We start from the raw sequence: 20,424 nt of genomic DNA, 5'->3' as shown, positions 1-20,424 counted from the left end.
TCAAGGGCAGAGCCCTGGTCTCTGCCTCCAGCTGCCCTCTGTCCCCCACTCCACTCTCTCACCTCTCACAAACACATAGGTGCTCTGCTCCCGGGGACCAAAGGGCGAAGGCACCTGGACCGTGTAGAGTCCCTCGTCCTCCTTGTAGGCGCAGGACACCTTCAGGGACGCCTGGCGGTCTGCATAGAGGGTCTGCCGCCGAGCAGAGGACCTCAGTAGCCTCCCTGCGTAGCAGACGGGTCCGGTGTGAGCTTGTGGGGGATCCTGGCCTCACCTGGGAACCCATAGACGCCCTGGGGGTCTAGGCAGAGGCGTGGCTGGCGTGGCTATGGCCTGAGGCTCAGCTGGGGTGTTGGGGTGGGGGCGGTGACCTCCAAGGCTTTGCCAATGTGGCCGCTGAACTCTCCTCTGCAGAAGGCTTGGGCAGTGGGGCAGGGTCCAGGGAAGGGGCTGGGGGCTCAGCAGGGGAATTAGGGTTTACGGAAACCGTCAGCAGCTCAGTGAGGAGTTGGAGGTTCTGTGAGGAAGTGGGAACAAGAGAAATGGGGACCTGTGTGAGGGGCTCTGTGGGGGCCTGGGGGCTCTAGGAAGGTGGTGAGGGGTCAGTGGGTGGGGATTGTAAGCTTAATGAAAGCAGGGGGGGTTTGTTGAGGGTGTGGGGGCTCAGGAAAGGGGTTAGGGGCTCATTGAGAGAGCTGGGGTGTCAGCGAGGAGGGTAGAGGGCTCGTTGAGGGGGGTGGGGGTCAGTGAGGAGAGTGGGGACTCAGTAGGGGGGACCTTAGTGAGAGGGATGGGGACTCAGTGAAGGGGCTCTGGGGTCAGGGTGTGGGCCCTGCCCTGAGGCCACACTGTTGGGCCATCCTGCTCTTTGTCCCACTTGAGGGCCCCTCCCTCCTGTCAGCACCTCTATTCTGGAAAGTCTGCAGGTTTGGGAAAACATCTCAGCCTTGTTGGTGCAGCTGTTTCTCGGGCTCCTTATGGCCTCCCCACTCCTCCGCCCTCTGCGCTGAGCAGGTGCAGCCTCCCTCGGCTCAAAGCGGCGGGGCGCTGGGGAGGGGGCTGTACTCCTCGTCCTTTGGCTGCAGGCCTGGTCACGGATGGGGCAGGAGGTCCAGCTGTCCTCCTCCCTGGCTGGGCCACCTCTTCCTGCCTTAGCTGACCAGCCTTCTCCAGCCTTGCCCATGACATGCCCAGAGGGCTTCCAGCTCATGAGCAGCAGTTATTCACCTGCACCCACCCCGACTCTGAAAAGCCGCTGCGACAGTCACAGCCTGTGCTGACACTCGCGCAGTCTTGCCTCCTGGGCTTGGCCTCTGTTCCCGTTGCTTCTCTTGCCATCACTCCCCGCTGGGGTGGTGCTGAGGAGCCCACAGACATAAAGGGCCGAGCCAGTGCCTGACCACCGCAGGCTCGCAACAGCGAGCAGAGGCTACAATTGTGCTCTGGTTTCCTCCCTCCTCCCAGATGGAGAGCCCCGTGAGCTCAGGCACATCTGCGCCTACCCTGCCCCGGCACCCAGCACAGGGCCTGACACCTAGGTGCTTGGTGACCCTTTGTAGGGCACCTTGATCTGAACCCACCTGGCTGTGCCTTGCTTTCCCTGCCTCTTCAGCAGCCGTAACTCAGCTCGTGCTGGTGGGGGGAGGGGCCCAGCTGAGTTTCTGTCTCCCTGTGGGGGTGTCCCAGGGATGGAGGGATGGAGCCGGGGCTCTAGACCCCTCTGGTTTCCATCTCTGCCTCTGAAGGCTGGGGGCTAGGACCGGGGTCCTCACCGTCTCGGAACCACTGGATGTTCTGCTCGGCGTCTAACACATCTTCCGAAAAGATGCAGGACAGGGAGAAGGATTCCTTCTCACGGGCAAAGACTGGCTTCAGCACTGATGTGAATTCCACATTGGCACCAAACATTAGTCCTAGGGTGGGAACAGAAATTTAGGGCAGACGTCTTCTGAGGTCGCCAGCCTAGCCTGGGGCTTAGATGGGAGGGTCCCCACTCCTCTGGGTCAGGGTCACATTTCCTGAAGTGGTCTTAACAAGGAGAAGAGGGCCCTGGTCCTGGGGGGCAGTGGTGGGTGGAAAAGATTCATCTAGGTGGGGACCAGGTGAGCTGAAATAGCAAATATCCAAAGGCCGTGTCCATTTGTCTGTCTGGCTTTGCCTCACCCACTCAGTTTTGGCCACTGGACAGCTCAGCAGCTAGGGGCGGCTCTGGGTGCTCTGGGACCCCCAGAAGCCAGTCTACAAGTGTTAACAACTCAAAGGCAAATCCCACACGGACATCCCTTTGTGGGCAGTGGGTGGCTATATTCTGAAGGGGGCTATGGGGAAGCCTGACGAGGAGCCCCAGATACCCTCCCCCCCCGAAGGCCTGTCCCTCCCCCAGCCTCCTTACTTTTAAAGATCTCCGAATCAAAACCAGCGTCCTTCCCCAGGTAAGCTGAAAACCCAGAGCAAATGGAGTTTGAGAAGGTTCAGACCCCACATTCCTACTAGATTTTGGAGGCATGGGCTTGGGTGTGGGTTCGAGTCCTGGTCTATTAGTGGCTCCCCCTTTGGCTGGTGAAAGTTCCTTTACCCATTTGTTGGTAACATGGGGACAGCGATTCCTACCTGACGGTGGTGGGGTTCTGAACAAGTGAATTCACACGAATGAAGCCTTCAGCCAGAGCCTGACGTGTGTCAGGGCTTAATAAACGGTGGCTTCCTTCCTCTGCCCAAACTCACTGCCAGGATCACACACTGTCTTCATAGAGGTTAAGCCTGGTCAGACTGGGATGTCTGGTGGGGTCAGGGAGAGCAGGCAGGGGAAGGGGCAGTGCTAAGAGAGCCACCTGGAGTTAAGGGTGAAATCCAAGATGAGGACACCGACCACCAGAGAAGAGTAAGAACAGCCTTCGTTCACATGGTGCATACTGTGCTCTGCTTATTAACTTGATTAATCCTCACGACAGCCCTGCCTGTTGGTGCCGTTATAATCCTCTCATACAGATGAGGAAACTGAGGCATAATCACCCAGCTAGCCTGAAGCCATGATGTGGACACTGGTCCCTGGAAAGGCCCTTCCTGAGATAGGCCCAGAGAGGGCCAGGAGGCTGCCCAAGGTCACACAGAGAGTCAGTGGAAGACTCAGGATTAGAACCCAGAGCTCCTGCCTCCCAGCCCAGGGCCTTCCACTAGGACCACCGCAGTTGCTATGGAGATGAGAGCAGGGGAGGGGTGGTAGTGGTGGTGAATAGATGCTCTCAGTGGGAGCCTAGCTGGAGCCTGGGGGCCAAGAAGAAGCCTGGTGGATCCTGGAGTTGCTGGTCTTGATGGAAGGAGGGGCGGGGATCTGGACGAAGTGATGGGAATGTGGATGGACAGAGGGAGGCAGGGCCCTGATGCCTGACCTTGGGCTTGACTCTGGGCACAGCCTATAGGGATGGCTCAAATTCCGCAGAGAGTGTGGCCTGGCAGTGGGGACAGCTGCCTCCCAAGAGCTATTTGAGGAACAGGGCAGAGGCATGGAGAGGACCGTGAAGGACAGTTTAATAAGGTCTGCTGAGAGGAGGGGAGGAGGGGTTGGCTGCTGCCCAGGGAGAGTGAGCGTGTGTGAGTGTGTGTGTGCATGCACACACACAGCTTCTCTCTCAGGGGCCCCGAGAGCAAGGCACAGCGTTCTCCCGGGCTCAGAGGTGTGGCCTCCTGGGCTGCGCTCTGCCCTGGTCATGGGGTGGGAGAGGGAGAGCTACCCCTTCCCAAGATCCCACTACAGCCAAGCTTTACCTGGACCATCTCATTTAATCAACAGGAGCATCTGAGGGAGGTAGTAGGAGTCCCTTTACAGACAAGGAGGCTCAGAGAGATGAAGTGGCTTGCCCAGGCTCACACAGCCAGTCAGCGGCACAGCCAACACGTGAACTCAGGTCCAGCTGACTCCTGGGCGTCTCCCCTGCTTTATGCTGTGATGTCAGATGCCCTTGGGGTCACCTCCAGGGAGGGGCCCAAGCCCCACTGGGAAATATGCACCAGAAGCCAGATGGGGCAGTGGGGGTCAGGAGGGGAGTTGGTAGGGCTCTGTCTTTGCCGCTGAGGACCCCTCAGCAGGGCTGGCAGGGCCAGGCCACCCCCCCAGAGGCCCTGAGCTGGCTCTGGACCTGAGCCCCCCGGAGGGGATGAGCATGCTCTTTGGAGACTGGCAGGTGGGGTCCCCTGAACAGCGATGCAGGTCGTGCAGCCTGAGGAGGCAACTCTCACTTGCTCCGAAGGCCCCAGGGGAGCGAGAGTCTCCGTGGCTGCCCCGGTCACCTGATCCCAGGCTAAATGCCCCTGTGCCGTGGCCCTTCCTCGAGTCTGACCGCAGACCCACGTCCTCATCTGCTAATCCTGGGTTTGCTGAGGGCTGGCCTGGCCTGTTGGGGACGGGAGGACTTACTGCGGACAAGGACTTTGGCGAAGGAGGAGGCCTGGCCGTAGGCGTTCTTCACCTTCACCGTGTAGGTGGCGGCGTCCTCAATGGTGCATCTGAAAAGGAGAGAGGGAGAAGCGCCCCCCAAGACTGCTGGGCTCCATGGGAAACTCAAGTCCCTACCTGCGGGCGGGGAAGGTGGGGATTAACAGGAAGGCCTCAGAGGGGAGACTTCAGGCTTAGCTCAGGCCCCACCTCTGAAAAGCTGTGTGCCTGTGGGCTGGCCACTGTGCCTCTCTATGCCTCAGTGTCCACCTCTGAAAAACTAGGGACATAACATCAGCCTAACCCACTTCAGGTGAAAGCGCTTTGAAAATATGATTGTTATTACTGACTCTGCAGGATCAGAGAGGTTAAGTGACTTGCCCAGGGTCACACAGCAACTAGAATTCAACTCAGTTTCAAGGTGACAAGCCCTCTCCCAGGCATGGTCTCCTGCCCTGTCAACACCTCCAGATCAGAATCCTGGAGCAGGAGCAGGGCATGGACTTGTCCAAGACATACTGCCAGTCTGGGCCAGCACTGGGCCAGATGCCCAGGTGTTCTCAGTCTCAGGCCTGGGTCTCACCACCAGCCAGGCCAACCCTGTCATGTTCCCAGTGGAGGCTTGGGCCACCTCCATCCCAGGGGCACCTTAGTGACAAAGAGAGTAGTTGGTAGGATGTGGCACATCTGGCCCCATCAGCAAGCAGAGCGCCCCCTTGGTGCCCCCCCTATTTCCCTGGCTGCTTGGAGCAGGAGTCCTTCTTGTTTCAAGGGCCAGTCCCACCTGCCCCTATAGGCTCCCCTAGCCCTGCACGCCTTCCCTGACTGCGCAGCCCACGGGGCACCCCCCTTTGTAGTATCGTACAGTCAGGTATTTATGTCCACGTATCCCCACTTTGCTCTGGGGGGCAGGATCAATGTCCTGTTCAGATCTGTGTCTCTCATGCCCACGTTGGTTGAGGTGGAGGGTTTGGTGTAGGAAAGAACCCGGATGAAGAGAACTGGCTCACACCCAGGCCTTGCCCTGGACAAGCCGTGTGAGACCCTTACCCTTTTGGAGCCTCTGTTTCCTCACCTGTAACGTGGCCCTAACAATCCCTCCCTGCAGGAACAGTGGTGGGCACTGTTGGTCAAATGCATGAAGCCCTCAGCACAGGGCTTGGCACCGGAGGAATTCAACACGTGGCAGCTCGTGTGAGTAACGCACACTGGGGGAGGACTGGGCTTTCATATTCCCATATGGCCTCCTCCATGCACGTGGCCTCTTCCGTCAAAACCATGCTGGAGACTCACTGCCTCCTGAAAGGCCTAACTCTCTCCCCTCCAACTGCTTCCCCTTGCGCTTGTGTGTGTGTGCATGCACGCGTGTGTGTGTGTAAGGATTTGTGTTTTCTCTCCCCCAGCAAGGAGCTCTCCCACTGTGCCTAGCTCAGCATTCAGTCTTTGCTGTTGGCTTCTGAGTTCGAATTTCTCAGCATGTATTTCAAGACAATGGAATCCCTTGGGGGTGTGTGTTAGACACCAATTCCTGGGTCCCGCTCCAAACCTGCTTAATCTGAATCTCTGGGGGTGAGAGGAGGGTCCATCCCATGAATCGATATTTTAACGAGCACCCCAGATACTTCTGAAGATGAGGCCAACTTGGGAAAGAGCTCCGAGGAAGGGTTGGGAATGCTGCTCTGGCCTCCGTGGTATTGGGACCTGGGGGTCGTGGGTCTCTCCGAGGCTCACAGTCTCACCTCCGAATCTCCAGGGTCAGCAGCCCGTAGTTGTTGGTGATTCGGTACTTTCCGGGAGGAAAGAGGCGGGGATCGATTCGCATGTCGTCTTTGTACCTGTGGAGACACAGTGGTCTGTGGCAGGCAGTGTGGTTTCGAGTGGGAAGGATCCCGAGCCTCTCAGATCTGGATTGCAACCTCAGCTTTGTGCGGCTTACTGGCTTATGTGACCCAGGGCAGGATTTTCACTGCTCTGAACCTCAGTTGTCCTCATCTGTGAAATGGGAGTAATAATAGCACTGACCTCGTAGGGTTGCTGCGACGATTTAATGGGATAAGATGTGTAAAGCTTTTGTCCGGTGCCCTGGACATTACAGATGCTCAAGAGTTCATTCCCCTTCTGGGGGGCAGAGAAGAGGGAGCCTATAAATAGGGGTGCTGCTCCTCTCCCTGCCAGGGGAAGGCCCCAGGGGGGTACCTCTAGGGACCAGGCCCCAGCTTTTTCCTCCTCTGTGAGAGGGGTTGCCAAGGAAAGGACCCCCATCCCTACCTCCCTGTTGACCCCTCAGAAGAGCAGTTCCTTATCTTGGCTCTCGTTAGAATCACCAGAGGAAGCTTTAAAAATCTTCACGCCCAGATTTTGAGAGAAGTCTTTGGGAATTTGTATCAGAAGCTGGTAATTATTTTCCAATAGCCATTCTCCTCTTATTCTAAGGGAATAAAATATATCACTGAGGCACTAAATGTATAACCTATTTCCTAGCCTCCCTGTCTGCGGGTGTAGGCAGGTGACTAAGTATTGTCAACAGAAGATAAGCACTAGTGCCACGAGGCTGATTCCGCCCCTTTTTGTGTCATCTTTCCCTCCATCCTGCAGCGACAATATGGCCATGAGGACTGCCGTCTTTTGTAGGGAAGACCAGGGCTGCGCCCTCCAGCAGTGAGCGGAACGGGCCTGAGTCCCGGAGGAATCTGAGAGCGGAGTTGCCACAGCAGCTCCACCCTGTCTACATCAGGCGCTTACATGAAAGACAAATAAATGTCTATCTTATTTAAGCCGTTAAAAAAATCTCCGTGCCCAGGCTGCGTCCCAGATCAATGAAATCAGAATTTCTCGGGTTGGGACCTGGGCATTATTTTTTTAACTCGCCAGGTGACTCCTGAGGGTGGCCCAGTGGATCGCCCTCTGCACCTGGTTACCCCTGTGTGTTTTCTGTGAACTCTGGGGTCTTATTCTGTCTGCCCTGGGCACTGGACAGTGAAGTGGCCTTGTCTTTGTCCACAGCCCATTATGGGGTCTGCAGACCTGAGGAGTCAGGGCTGGCGAGTGAGGATCTGAAACTTAGGAGGCCTGGGTTCTTGACGCAGCTTGCTGTGTGACCTTGGGCAAGTCAGTCTCCCTCTCTGGGCCTCTGTGTCCATGAAGCCGTTGCATGAACAGTCTGCCCCAGTGGTGGTTGAGGTTGAAGAGGAGGCCTCAGTGGAGAGAGGGTGTCTCAGATTCCCTGCATCGCCTTCCTTTGACCTGGCTCCCTTCGCACCCTGTTTGTCTCCATGGCAGCCAAACAGCCCACGAGCATGCCCCACCACGCAGCCCCCAGGCTGCACTGTCTTCTGAAACGAGCCCATCTAAGTATCCTGTGGGGAGAGCGGTGCCTGATCTGGGCACCCAATCTCTCCGCCTCTCCCAGGTCTGGGGACCAAAGTCAGGTCCCCCACCCCACACCTGTCAGGAACATTCCAGACACCTCAGCCTGGCCAGCTGCCTGGCCAGAAAAAGCAACAGCTGCAGCTCTGGGCACGGCCAGGGCAGCCGGGGAGCTCAGCGCTCATCTTGCCCTCTCTCTGGGCTTCTGTCAGGCCCGTGGAGGCAGGGGCTGCATGGATGAGCCTGAGTGGCAGCCAATACTAAAACAGCATTAAAGAGACAACAGAGGTGAGGTGCCGAGCCCAGAGCCTGGCTCAGAGAGGTCCTCATAAAAGAGTGAGATTTTTATTATTTATCTGGATTTTTTTGCCCATATTTTGACGTCAGATTTTACTTTTTAAGGCTGCTTGGCCTTGGAGATTGACTCTGACACCAGGTAGAATCAGGGCCCACTTCTGCAGTGTAAACATGGCCGGAGTGGGCCTTGCCTACCTTCCCCTGCTGTTGCCCCTGCATTTGGGAAGTGCTCAATAATTGCTGAATGAATGGACTTGCCTCACAAGCCCTCTGAGTCAGGCTCTTCCTCCTAACCCAGGGGCTGGGTCTCTCCCAGGGCCTGGACAGAGCTCTGGAGGCCAGTCCCAGGACGATGTGCGGCCCTGCCTGAGTGATTGATGAGGGAAAACCAGGTCCCCAAAGCCAGGAGCCCCAGGGGCCATCTGACTCCCTCTGGCTGGAGGTGGGCCAGGCCTTGGCTTCCGACACTGACAGGGAACGCTCAGTGTCCTGTTGTGGCAACCGGCTGGCAGGGGTGGAAATGAGTCCTCCTCCCAAGATGGTCCTGTGGAATGCCCTAGATGTGGGCCTCAGGGCCGGGGCAGGGCAGGGCTTGGCTGCCCGGCCAGGACAGCTGCTGTGCTGACCCTCCCCAGCCCAGGCCGGCTGGTGGGAGCAGTCCTCCTACTGGACCAGCGACTTGCAGTTAGGGTCTGCCTCAGTCCCCGCGAATTCCAGCACCTAGCATGGTGTCTGGCACACTTGTTTGAGTGAATGCCATCTGGCAATGACCAGCCCCGGTGCCACCTCCCTCAAGATGCCTTTCTTGATTGCTCCTGGCCTCTGTGCTTTCTGTTTCCTGCCCTCTGAAGACTATGTGTGCTTTAAGGAAAAAACAACTGTAATGATGACTTTCCTACCCTCTAGGCCGGTAGAAAGAGCTATGCGCTGGGAGGTGAGAGGCCTGAGTTTGAATCCTGGCTCACACCGGCTCTGTGACCTTAGATGAGTCACACTACCTCTCTGAGTCTTGATATCCTCACCTGTGACATGGGGATAACAGTCCCTCCCTCATGGGTAGCCCAAGGCTCAAATGAGAGAAAAGAGCTGGGTCAACGCCAAGCGGGTTCAAGTGTAAGATGTTGTGTTTCCTTTGTGATCTTGGTTATTTCTGTGCTTATCTTCTCTCTCCAACTAGACTGTGGTCTGTTCACCCTCAAGATCTGGCTTACATGTCACCTCCTCTGAGAAGCCTTCCTGGATCTTCCAGGAGGAGGGAGCCACCTCCTCCTCCTCTCCTCCACTCTTTCACCTCAGATATCACCCACAAATGTACTTCTCCTCTGGGCTGAGTGTTCCTTGAGGCGACATTGTGTCTGGGTCATTTCTACCCCTCAGTGCCTGAGTCAGGGCCTGGGACACATGACGCTCCTGGTGAATGTTTGTTGAAATCTCTTCCTTGTCCCCCAGTGTGCCTGACAATGGGCCTTAGACCCGGGGGGAGCTCAGTAAACAGTGGGCTCAGCTGCGTGAATGACACGCTTCCCTCCGTGGTAGAACTGAGACCCCACACATGGCCACGCCCACCCCATCTCCACCAGGCCAGTTCAGGAGACACCTGCCACCTCCCCCCGCCTCTACCAGCTAGGCCTGGACTCCGTGGTTCTGTTATGGTTGCAGTCCCAGGAATGGCATCTCCTGCTTTCCCAGCACCTTTCAAGTTCTGAGGGCTTCCACGTTGTTGTGGCACTAAATCCTCACCACATACAAGCTGGACAGGAGGTCTTCAACCCATTTTACAGAACAGGAAAGTGAGGCAGGACCAGAATGGTTACGAGTCATAGTTGAGAGCACATGCTGGGTTAGTAGAGAGAGCACGAGCAAGGCCTGGAGTGCAGGGATCCCCCCCAGGCCTGAACTCCTTTCACTGGGGAGACCCCCCTGCCCTCCCCGCCTCCTCTCCTGCTGCCTGCCCTCTGCCCTGCCTCCCGCCATCATCCTCCAACTCCAGAGATGCCCAGCTCGGAGCAGCTGCCTTCTCGTGCCACCACAATCATATTTTTACAAGTCTGGCTCCCTGGTGGTCCAGCCTTCCAGCCCCAGGCTGGCTGCGAGGCGGCTAAGAATAACCTCTCCTGAGCCTCCAGCAGCTGCTGCTCTGCTTGGGGGGTGGGCAGAGCTCAGGGTCTGTGGGTCTGCAGCTTTTCTAAGGCAGCAAGAACTTCTGGGGAAGGGACTGGGCCCCTGGAAGGGAGGTGTCGGCCGTGAGGAACTCACACTCACGTACCCCCGGAGGCTCAGAGCGTGGAGGAGGGTGAGGACCCTTCTCTGCCGCCCCAGTGGCTTACCAGGTGACCTGGGGCGGCGGCGAGGCCTGGACAGTACAGGTCAGCAGGACCGTGGTGTGCTCCCAGACGGCATGGGAGCGCAGTGGGATCCAGAACCAGGGCCCCCGGCCGGAACACAGCTCCTTCAGCTCCCTGGCCTCCTGGACCTTCTCCTCTGTCTGGAGGCGGGAGAGGTCTGTGACTCCTATGAGCCAGGGCACTATCTCCCCCCTCATCTTCACTGTCACCCTCCCCCTGACACCCAGGCTCTGGAGTCAGACCCACGTGGGCTGGAGCCCCCTTCACAGCAGCTGACAGGCAGTGTGGCCCAGGGGGCAGGGCACAGGCTTTGGAACCAGCTGGCCCGGGATCAAGGCCAAACTCTGCGACTTACTAGCTGTGAGATCATAGGGAAGTCCTCAGTTTCCTTATCTGTAAAATGGGGATGATAATAATAGTACCCCCCTCGTGATGGGCTGTAGTGAGGATTACATGAGTTAACATGTGAAAAACATGAGAGCTGAGAAAGCCTGTGTATTAGCTATTGCTCTCCTGCCTGGCGGAGGGGGGCACAAAGGGTGGCTTCAGAGGCCTGACACTTGTCAAGAAGAGTGTTTCCTGAGGGTCTTCTGTGTTCTAGGCACCGGGAAAGTCACTTTACAAGCCCAATCTCTTTAAATTCCCGTCCTGACACTGAGAGTTGGTACAACCACATACGTCTATTTTACAGATGAGAAAACCGAGGCTCAGGAAGACTCATTGTCCGCCCAAGGTCACAGAGTTAGAGGGTGGGGACACCGGGATTCAAGCCTGGGTTGAGTCCAGGGCCTGGCTCTTTCCCGGAGGTCCAGCTGCCTCTTGGGAAGGGGGTAGGGTGAGGTGGGTGGCATGTGTGATGGGTCACAGGTCCCAGGGTCCCGGGGCTCCCCAGCCTCCCCCTCACCAGCCGTCTCAGTGCCTTCCGGTCGCGTCTCTGGCGCAGCAGCCACTGGGTCCGCAGGAAGGCGATCTCCGTCTGCTCCCACTCGTTGCCGAAGCGCACCCGCTTCTGCCCTCGCTCCTCCAGCTCCACGGTGGAGGTCTGGCGCCTCAGCTGGGCCTCCCTGCGGCCACAGAGGCCTTCAGGGGCCGATGGCCCCGGGGGTGGGGGGCATCCCAGCCCGTTCCATCCCCACGTCCAGCTTTGCCAGCTGTACTTTAAGCTTCTTGAGGACAAGAGCTCCTTTTAAATCCTGTCTTGCCTCCAAAATACCCCGAATGGGTCCCGCTTACAGTAGGTGCATAATAAAACTATTGATACAGTTCTCAAGGCTCTTTTCACAAGCCGTTGTTCCTCTCGTTTTCACTACGACCAGATGGACAGGCATTAGTCTCCCCATTTTACAGGGCAGGGACTTGAGGCTCGGTGACTTGCTTCAGGTCAGCCAGGACCAGGACGTGGCCTCCTGATACTCTCAAGCTGAGGGGCCTTCCAGTCTCGGGACTCGTGTTTGAAACTTGGAGTTGCTTTAATTCCTCCTCCTCTCCCCCTCCCCTACCCTGTGAAGCCTGACGATAAAGTAGAGACCCCACTTTATCCCCACATTTAGGGGTGTCACTCACTGGTGCCTGTGGACCCCACTCTCTCCCTTGGGGGTGTCACTCACTGGTGCCTGTGGACGCATCCAGAGGGTGGCGTGGTGGCTCTGTGGTCAGACAGCCCTGGGCTTAAACCTCTGTCTAGCCCCTTATTCTGGATGTGGTTTTTTAAGCTCAGCGGGAGGCCAGTAGGGAGGCAGGGGACTGGACCGGATGGCCCCTTCTCAGCCCGGGGCTCTCTGGAAAGATCACCTGACTTACCAGGAGGTCTCTGAGGAGGCCGTCAGAGCCAGGGCGGCTGCGAGGGTGTAGTCTGCGGCGCTGAACTGATACTCCTCCTCGCTGCCCAGGAAAAGAGAGTCAGTGGCTCCTGCAGGTTCGGCCGGGGTTCTGGCTGGGGGCTCCCTGAGATTAGGGCTGCATCTTCCACCTCAGCCTCAGGGTATTCGCAGGCCTGGCTGTGCCTCCCTCCTCAAACTGGGGTCTCAGAAGGCAGAGCCGTGCCTCCCCCCTCAGACTGGGGTCTCCACACAGCGGGGCTGGGCCTCCCCCCTCAGACTGGGGGTCCTCGGGGTAGCACAGTGGCAGGGGTGGGTCCCTGATGCTCCCACCTGCTGCGGAAGGTCTTCCTCCGCATCGAGGAGCCCATCTGCAGGCTATGCTGCCGCTCCTCCTTCTGCTCCTCCTCCCGGCGGTGTTCCCGCCTATGGACCTCCATGGTCTGGGGGGGCCGGGGCTCCCCCGCACTTCCAGGGCTGTGAGGCAGAGTCATGGCTGCGAGAGCGACAACCTGCCAAGCCAAGTGAACGGTCACCCCACGGGCGTCTGCCCCTCCCTCCCCCGTGTGGTCCTCCCAGCAGCTCCGGGAGGTTTGTGGGCAGACGGGGGTGCCGAGGCCTGAGAGCGAGGGGAACCTGGCCAAGGTGACAGGGGCAGACTTCGTGCTCTGAGCCTGGCTTATCCCCACCCCCACGCGCTCCCCAGCAGAGTGAGCAGAGCCCCACATCGGGGGACAGCCCCCGGCTTCCAGCTACGGCCCTGCCCTTGCCTCACCGTGTGACCTTGGGGCGAGGCCTTCCCTTCCCCGGCCCTCAGCTTCCCAGATGATGAGTGACTGAACACAGCGATGTCCGAGGGCTGTTCTACGACTCCAGATGGGCAGGTGTCCTCACTCTGTGTGCATGTGCCACACTCAGTCCCACCTCCAAGCCTTTGCCTGCGCTGGTCTCCTCACCCGGAGAACCCTTCCCCTCCTCCTGGTCTGCTTAACTCTCCTCATGGCTCAAAGCCCAACCTGAGAAAGCTTAGGTTAGCCTGATGGCTGAGTGTGGAGACTCTGGGTCCAAGCCCCTGGGTGTGAGCCAAACCTCTCATTCCTGTTTACAAGTATGTGACCTTGGGCAAGACTCCATGACTCGATTCCTTATCTGTAAAATGGGCCTACGGACCTCCCAGGGTGGTTGCGAAGGTGAGATGAGTGCCTGGCGCACAGTGAGTACTGTGTAAACCTTAGACATAATTTCTCTAAGAAGGCCTGATGAAAAACTACGGCCACCTGGAATTTTCTCTCCTCTAATCCCTTTTGTATTTTTTTCTGCACTCCACAATTTAGCTCTGATCCAGAATATGCCCCTCTTACTATTTAATTATTTCATATCTGAGCATCTTGACTCTTCAACAGATTGTAAGTGAATTAAAAGCCACAACAGTCAGTGCTTACTGTGTGCCAGGCCCCCACGTTAGAAGTTTTCAAATGCACTGTCCCTGGTCCCTACAGCAACCCAAATGACACGGCACTGTTATGACCCCATTCTACTCATGAGGAAGGGAAGTGCTTGCCCAGGTCACGGAGCTGGTTGGTGGGGCGATGACTGGCACCCAGGTCTGCCCACTCCGAGCTCTCTTGACCCCTATGTCACACGTCTACTCAAGGCCAGGCCTTGGCTGAGGCTGGGGACACAGTGGGCCACACGGCCTTTCTTCTAGTAAGGGGATCACAAAGAGGGGTCCTCTTTTGTATTCTCAAGGCTCAGGTCTGGGCACCCAGGTGGTGCCCAGCAGGGTTGGATCCAATTGGTCTGAGGAGGCTCAGGGATCGGGGAGTGAACCCATGATCTGGAGAGGCAGATGAGGAGAGCTGGAGGCCTGTGAGCTTTGGGTTCTTGCACTGAGGTCTCTCCAGATCTGGGCCTCAGTGCCACCACCAGGGCTCTGAGGGCCCCTCGATGCTGAAGCTCCAGGCCGCTTGGTGGAATCTCTGGAATGGCTTTCACACCTCCTCCAGGTGCAATTCTGGCCGGCAGGCCTCTGACCTGGGGGGTCCCTGTGGGGCTTGGACTTGAAGAGACCCTGGGCATGAAGAAGGAAGCAGATGAGGAGACTACCACCTCAGCCCTCTCTTGTTTGCTTCTACACGGTCCAGGTCTGCCCTGGCCCCACCTCCCCCGGGGAGCCTGCTGGCCGTGGTGGGGTGTGTGTGTATGTGTACTGTGTTCTGAGCTGGGTGTGAGCACAGCACCTGGGTGACCATGGGAGGTGGGCCCGCTGGCCTCATCAGAGATCCTTGGACTGCAAGGGCCTGTGGTGGAGTGTGAGGGGGCTCAGGCTGCCGAGGGTCATTCTTAGTGGGCATTTACTCCTTCCAGTTCCTAAAAGTTTGCTCCCTTTGGGACAGTCACCCCTTGGGCTTCCCATCTGGCCCCTCCAGAGGAAGAGGGCCTGCCTGCACCCAGACTATGACTGCCCTGCTCATTCTGCCCCTTCCTCCTCACAGCTCAAGAGGAGAGCTGCTGGGTACCACCCTAGGTGGGGGAGGCCCCCCCCAGCTTTCCTGGGACACAGTGGCCCTGGCCCAGCAGCCGAGGGTTAACGTTCCCTGGCGTCAGCAGCCGCTGGCTCCCTTCCCCAGATGCTCTGTTCCTGATTGGCACAGTGGGTGGGCCTGGCGCTCATCCCTGACCTCCTGGGCCTCCAGCAACCAGACCCCTGGCTTTAGCGGATGAGACATCGATTCTTTTTAAAGCACTGACTGAGGCTCAGGATTAAGCAGTGACGAGAGTGCAGCCTCCTCTACCCTCCTTCCAGAATGCTGTGTGTGCCTGCTGGGAAGGGGTCAGTGGGGTGTGGCCCAGGAGGGAAAACTGCCCCCTTGCCCTCTCCTGGCAGTGCAAAGCCTTAGGTCAGAGGTCTTGCCCTGTGGCCTTCCCGACCTGCCTCCACTTCCCTCCCAAGCCTCAATCTGCTTTCCCACCTGGCCCTCTGACAGGTATCCCCGAGTGAGAAGGGGCAAGAAGCCTCTCCCCTTCCTCAGGAGGGAAAGAGAGATGCACAGAGCTGGGAGACTCGCAGAGCCCTAAGGGCAGAGAGGTGGGTCGTGGGGGGGGGCGCAGAGACAGGCTGTCCGCGCAGGCTGGGACCCGATCTGGGCGCTCCCCCAGCTCCTGAGAGGCTGGAATTCTGACCCTGTCACTGAAGGGTTGAGGCAACTCCTTCCCGGCCCAGGCCTTGGTTTCCTGCCAGTGAACCCAGGCTGGATGAGCGCCCCCCCCCCCCCCCCCCCCCCCCGCCCTGCGATTTGGGCCCTGAGGGCTTGTTCTCTCTCCCTGCCTGCTGGTGCGATTTGGGCCCTGAGGGCTTGTTCTCTCTCCCTGCCTGCTGGGGCCGCCAAGCCGAGCTGGCCAGCACTGCTCTAGGGTTTCTGGACCTGCCAGCTCGCCCCAGTCCCTGCTAATTCCTGCTCCACTGCAGGAAAGCCTCCACTTCCCAGGCCATCCCCAAATGCCTTTTGGGGCAACTTTCACATCACAGAGGACTCAGCTCAGAAGACCCAGGGCCACATGGAACAGGGATTTTCTAGGATCCCCTCCCATTCTCACTTGGGGTGCTGCCTAAGCACACGTCTACTTTATCATTCCAAACCTCCCAGGCTCCTTTCCGAACACACACACACACACACACACACACACACACACACCCCACTTCCCAATGGAGAGCTGAGGGTCTCACTTTCTAGAGGGGTCCCTCCCCACCCTTGGTCCCTGGAGGGGACTCACAGAGCAGCGGTGTTTACTTAGGTGTCTCTGAGGAGAAGATTCCAGAAGATGAGAGGGTCCTTGGCGTCTTCTCGCCCCGGGCTCAGCGAGGACTGGGAGAAGAATGTGATCCTGGAGCCCGCACGGGCCTTAAATATAGCAGCGCTGAGACAGTGTGGTGACAATGGATGAGAACTATGGGGGGGGTGGGGGGGAGGGGCTGTTGGTCAGTACAGCATTGCTCAGGCAGCAGCGACAGGTGGAGCTGTCCCCACCCCCACTCCAGCCTCCCACAGACTGCTCCCCCCCACCCCCACTCCAGCCTCCCGCAGACTGCTCCCCCCCACCCCCACCCCTGCCTCCGCAGACTGCTCGTCCCCCCCCACCCCCAGCTTGATTCCTTCTGTCAACTTCGGCCCCCCATTACAATGGAAAGAAGGCAATAGCTCAGGCCTGGTTGTCTGGAAAACAGATAAGGGGTGGGTTTTCCAGCTGCCAGGAGTTCTGACTGTTGCCTTGGGGAAGATACCCACCCATCTTCTCTGATCTCATTCCCTTTCTGAAAAATGGAGACAGTGAGACCCGGTACCCAGACTTCATGAAGACAGTGGAAGGAATGTGACCTAAAGATCACTGGCTGAAATGGAAGTAGGTTGCTTCTCGTCTCTCTACCACCCCCAGCACTGCCGACCCAGCCCCACCCAGCAGTGGTCATGCGTGTATGGGGATATGGCACAGGCAGGAGAGGAGTGGGGAAGCCATCTCTTCCTTTGCTGTCCCTATTTCTCAGGCTTCCAGAGTGGCCACTGCAGGTCCTTCTTCCCAACCTGTGCCACACCCCTCTGCCCTATCTCAGTCCCTCCCACCTTTGCCAGGCCTGGTGGGCGCTGAGGATGCAGAAGGGAATAAGATAAGACCCCTGACATGGAAGAAGTCCTAGTCTAGACGGGGAGTGATCAGGAAGGTACACCTGCGCCAGGTCTCAGGGGAGAGCAGGTTGGGGGAAGGCTGGGCCAGCTCCAGTGCAGAGAGCTCGGCTTCCCTCCCTGGCCTCCCTCTGGGGCCTCAGGGGTCCAGCAGCCCTGCGCCTGTCCCTCTTCCTGGTGCCGGGGACTGCTCACTGGAGAGAGAGAGAGAGACAGGACACACAAGTGAGCTCTGCGGCCAAAATCGTGATCTGTTCTGCCCTGTTTGAAACCTCCTTTCCAAGCTCTCCTGCTTCTCCCCCTTCCTCCCTGGCTGCAGGGTTAAGAGCATCTCTTGGGGGAGAACACTTGGTGGATCTCTCCCATCTTGTGCTGACCCACCCCAAGAAGGGCTTTCCAAGACCCATATTTATACATTAGCTGTGAGGAGTGAGTGAGTGTGAATCTGTAAATACAGACAAGGGGGTGTGGCTTCTAATCCAGCAGGAGATAGGCATTTAAATTGGTCTTGTTGCCCTCTTTACCCCAAGGCAGCCTGGTGGAGGTGTCACCACTTACCGGCTGTATGACCTTGGGCAAGTCACTGAACTATTTTGGTTTTTTTTGTCTGTACAGTGGGGTCGATGATATCTGCCATGCAGTCTGATTGAAAAGATTCCATTAGGAAATGTGAAGCCTGGCACCCAATAGACGTTTGCTAAGTGAGAACTCCTCTGATAACTGCACAACTCTAGGATTGCCGAGAGCTTCCTCTCACCTTCCTCTGGGGGTGGGATCCCCATGGACCTCCTTGCTTACCAAACCCTGATGGTGCCCTCACTCCCCACTGGGACTCTCCTCAGGGAGGTCTTGCTGTGCCTTAATGTGAACACAGCTAACCCTCAGGCCGTGAGGCGAGCAGAGGGTAGACGACTTGGAGCTGTACAAACCCCGGTTTAAACCCAACCTCTGGCCCCCGTGCTCACTAGTGGGGGACCTTGGCCTCCTTTCTGGGCCTCAGTTTCTTTAGCTGTATGTTGGAGATAAGCTCTAAGACAACACAGAACTTGCCTGCCTGTCTTATTCACTGGATCCCTTGCCCCAAGGACAGTTCCTGGCATACACCTGGGCCTTGATGTGTGTTTGTTTAAAAACGAATGAATGAATGAATGAATACATACCTATCTTGCAGAATTGTTGTGAGGTTCAAATGAGGTTAAAAATGCATAAAATGCCTGGTATAGTACTTGGCTCATGGTCAGCACTCCTCAAAATATTTCCTTCTTTCTCCCCTTCCCTTCTCTTGTTTTTCCTTTCATTGCTTTCCCTGGATTTATGAACTTTAAGGATGGTCCTTTGAACCTATTTCTCTTACCGACCACCCTGAACTGCCACACCGTTTTCTCCAGACTGCAACCAAACTGTCCTTGGCTGATGGCTCCACCTGGTGGCCAAGTGGAGAACTGTCCGGCCCAATGCTTTCTCCCGCCTACCTCCTTTCTCCCTGCTTCAGTCTCCCTTCTCTCCCTCTGCTGCTCTCCCACTTCAGTTAAATCCAGTTACTGTTCTTCTCACACTTACAAGTCGAAATGTATCTTCCTTATGCCCCTTCCTCCTTAGAGTGGGAAGAAAAAATGGACTCAAGCAGCCCAAGGGCTGAGAAGGGGTCTGGGGGCTCAGAGCTATGTCCCACCGGTACCAGGACCAGTAGGTGGGGCAGAGGCTGTCTGTATCTCTCTGGCCGTTGCTGCCCCAGCTCGTTGTTTCTGTCTGTCCCACTTTCTGGAAGGTAGGTGGGGATAGCAACAGGAGACAATCTTTGGTGGTGACATCTAGCCACAGCCTCCTTGTCTAGGCTGACACTCAGACCAGGCAGGGGCACAGAGGGGTCTGGCCCTCTGGGATGCTGGAGGAGCCCCAGTCCCATCACCCCTGTTCTCTGGGTGGAAACTCAGGCAACTCCTGTACATTCCTGGGGCGGGGGGCTTGGGAGGCCAGGGGTCTGCAGGCATCATGGATTGAAATACCACCCAAGGAGACTTGCAGCTCCCCGACTCCCAGCCTGGGTATAATGGGGGTGACTCCAGGAGGTGATTTGAGGCCATGGTAGGGAAACTGTGGGTATGTGTTCCCTCCAATTGCCTGAGAGGAATCACTAAAGGAATTTACTAAAAATCCAGATTCCCCCGGAACTGTGGATTCAGCAGGTCTGGATGGGGCTGGGGAAGCTGTATTTTTAGTAGCTCCCCAGGGGATTCTCATGCTGAGGCAAATTTAGGAAACCAACTTGGGCAAATCACCTCCTTGAGCCACATTTTCCTTCTTTGCAAAATATCAATAATGCAACCTATCATGGAAAGTTAATGGGAGGATGAGAGTTCAAGAACGTAAACTGCAGGCGACATGGCTGAGCTCCTCCCCCTCTTCCCTCCTGCTGCTAGTTTGCTCCTGGGCTTGGCTCTGCCGTGCCTCGGAGGCAGGGGACAACCTTGGAGACTCCCCTTTCTCTGGGCTGGGTGGGCCGGGCTCTGGAGACTCCTGGTCATGGGGTCAGGGGCCAAGACCCTCAGGGATGCCAAGGTCCCAGTCCATTTCCCCGGGGCCTCGGACACTCTGCCCTCTAGTGGTTGCAGCTGTATCTGCAGGCCTGGCTGACCAGAGACCCGAGGGGTGACGCAGCCTGGTGCCTGTCCCTCAGTGGGGACAGGGCCAGCCTGAGAAGGGTCAGAGGTCTCAGAGCCATCACCTCACTCCTCAGGCACTCAGACTCCACCCTCAGTGAGTCATGGGGTTGTTGGAATGTCTGTCACCCCGAGGAGCTCAAAGAGCTTCGTGGCCCTGTGAGCTGAAGAGATGTTTATGGCTTTCAATAAATACCTCTGTGACTCCCTGTCTCACTTACCTGGTGAGAATGGTCAAGCTGTTAAGTTGTTTTTCATTACTAAACAAGGTGAAGACAGTCAACCTTTGGCCAAGTTTGCCCCAAGTGACAGGAAGCCGACTTGTTTGCCGTGTGAGGGAGGGGAAGCAAGTGTTATGGCCAGGGAGGAGAATGGGCCGGGGGTGATCAGGCGGGCGGCCTGCCCCTCTGCTGTGGAGATACTGGGTCTAAACCAGTGACCCTGAGGAGACGTTAAATATTAATTACAAATGGATAGGAACACGCCACCTGGTGCTGTGTCGCAGGGAGGGGAGGGGTGAGGAGGAGGAGGAGGACGTATGTGGGTACAGAGAAAGGAGGCCATTGTACACTCCAGAAAGGGTCACACTGAGGCAACCGTACTTTGATCCTGTCTCTCAGAAATGTTCAGACAGGGCTTTGGGACAGGAGGGTGATGTGGGCACTTGCCCCTCAGGGACCCATTGGCCCCTCCTCTCCTTATGCCCTATTGGTCTCATCCTCCAAGAATCCAGACTGCTGTGGAAAGTTCCTTCTCTTGATGAAAACAAAAAGCGCTAGATTTGAGCTCCAACTGTGTCATGGCCTCAAGAGGGCGCCCTTGGGTGAG

At 57.3% G+C, this 20,424-nt stretch overlaps 1 protein-coding gene across 1 annotated transcript in view; it reads right to left on the bottom strand.

Moving 5' to 3' along the window:
* The window catches only part of MYOM3 (myomesin 3), a 45,679-nt gene extending 32,919 nt beyond the window's left edge, over positions 1-12,760 (bottom strand). Inside the window, exons 1-9 of the mRNA XM_004426120.3 lie at positions 12,591-12,760; positions 12,241-12,321; positions 11,345-11,504; positions 10,423-10,580; positions 6,172-6,267; positions 4,415-4,503; positions 2,393-2,437; positions 1,773-1,913; positions 63-224 (exon numbers count right to left, since the gene is read on the bottom strand). Of these exons, the coding sequence (XP_004426177.2) occupies positions 63-224; positions 1,773-1,913; positions 2,393-2,437; positions 4,415-4,503; positions 6,172-6,267; positions 10,423-10,580; positions 11,345-11,504; positions 12,241-12,321; positions 12,591-12,751 (1,093 nt within the window). The 5' untranslated portion in view covers positions 12,752-12,760. The remainder of the gene's footprint in view (positions 1-62; positions 225-1,772; positions 1,914-2,392; positions 2,438-4,414; positions 4,504-6,171; positions 6,268-10,422; positions 10,581-11,344; positions 11,505-12,240; positions 12,322-12,590) is intronic.
* Between the last annotated feature and the right edge of the window lie 7,664 nt (positions 12,761-20,424).

This window comes from Ceratotherium simum, chromosome 22, assembly GCF_057802395.1.
Source record: "Ceratotherium simum simum isolate JZ-2026a chromosome 22, ASM5780239v1, whole genome shotgun sequence".
NCBI lineage: Eukaryota > Metazoa > Chordata > Mammalia > Perissodactyla > Rhinocerotidae > Ceratotherium > Ceratotherium simum.
The sequence above is the reverse complement of the archived record's forward strand: the minus strand, read 5'-3'. Positions and strand labels throughout refer to the sequence as shown.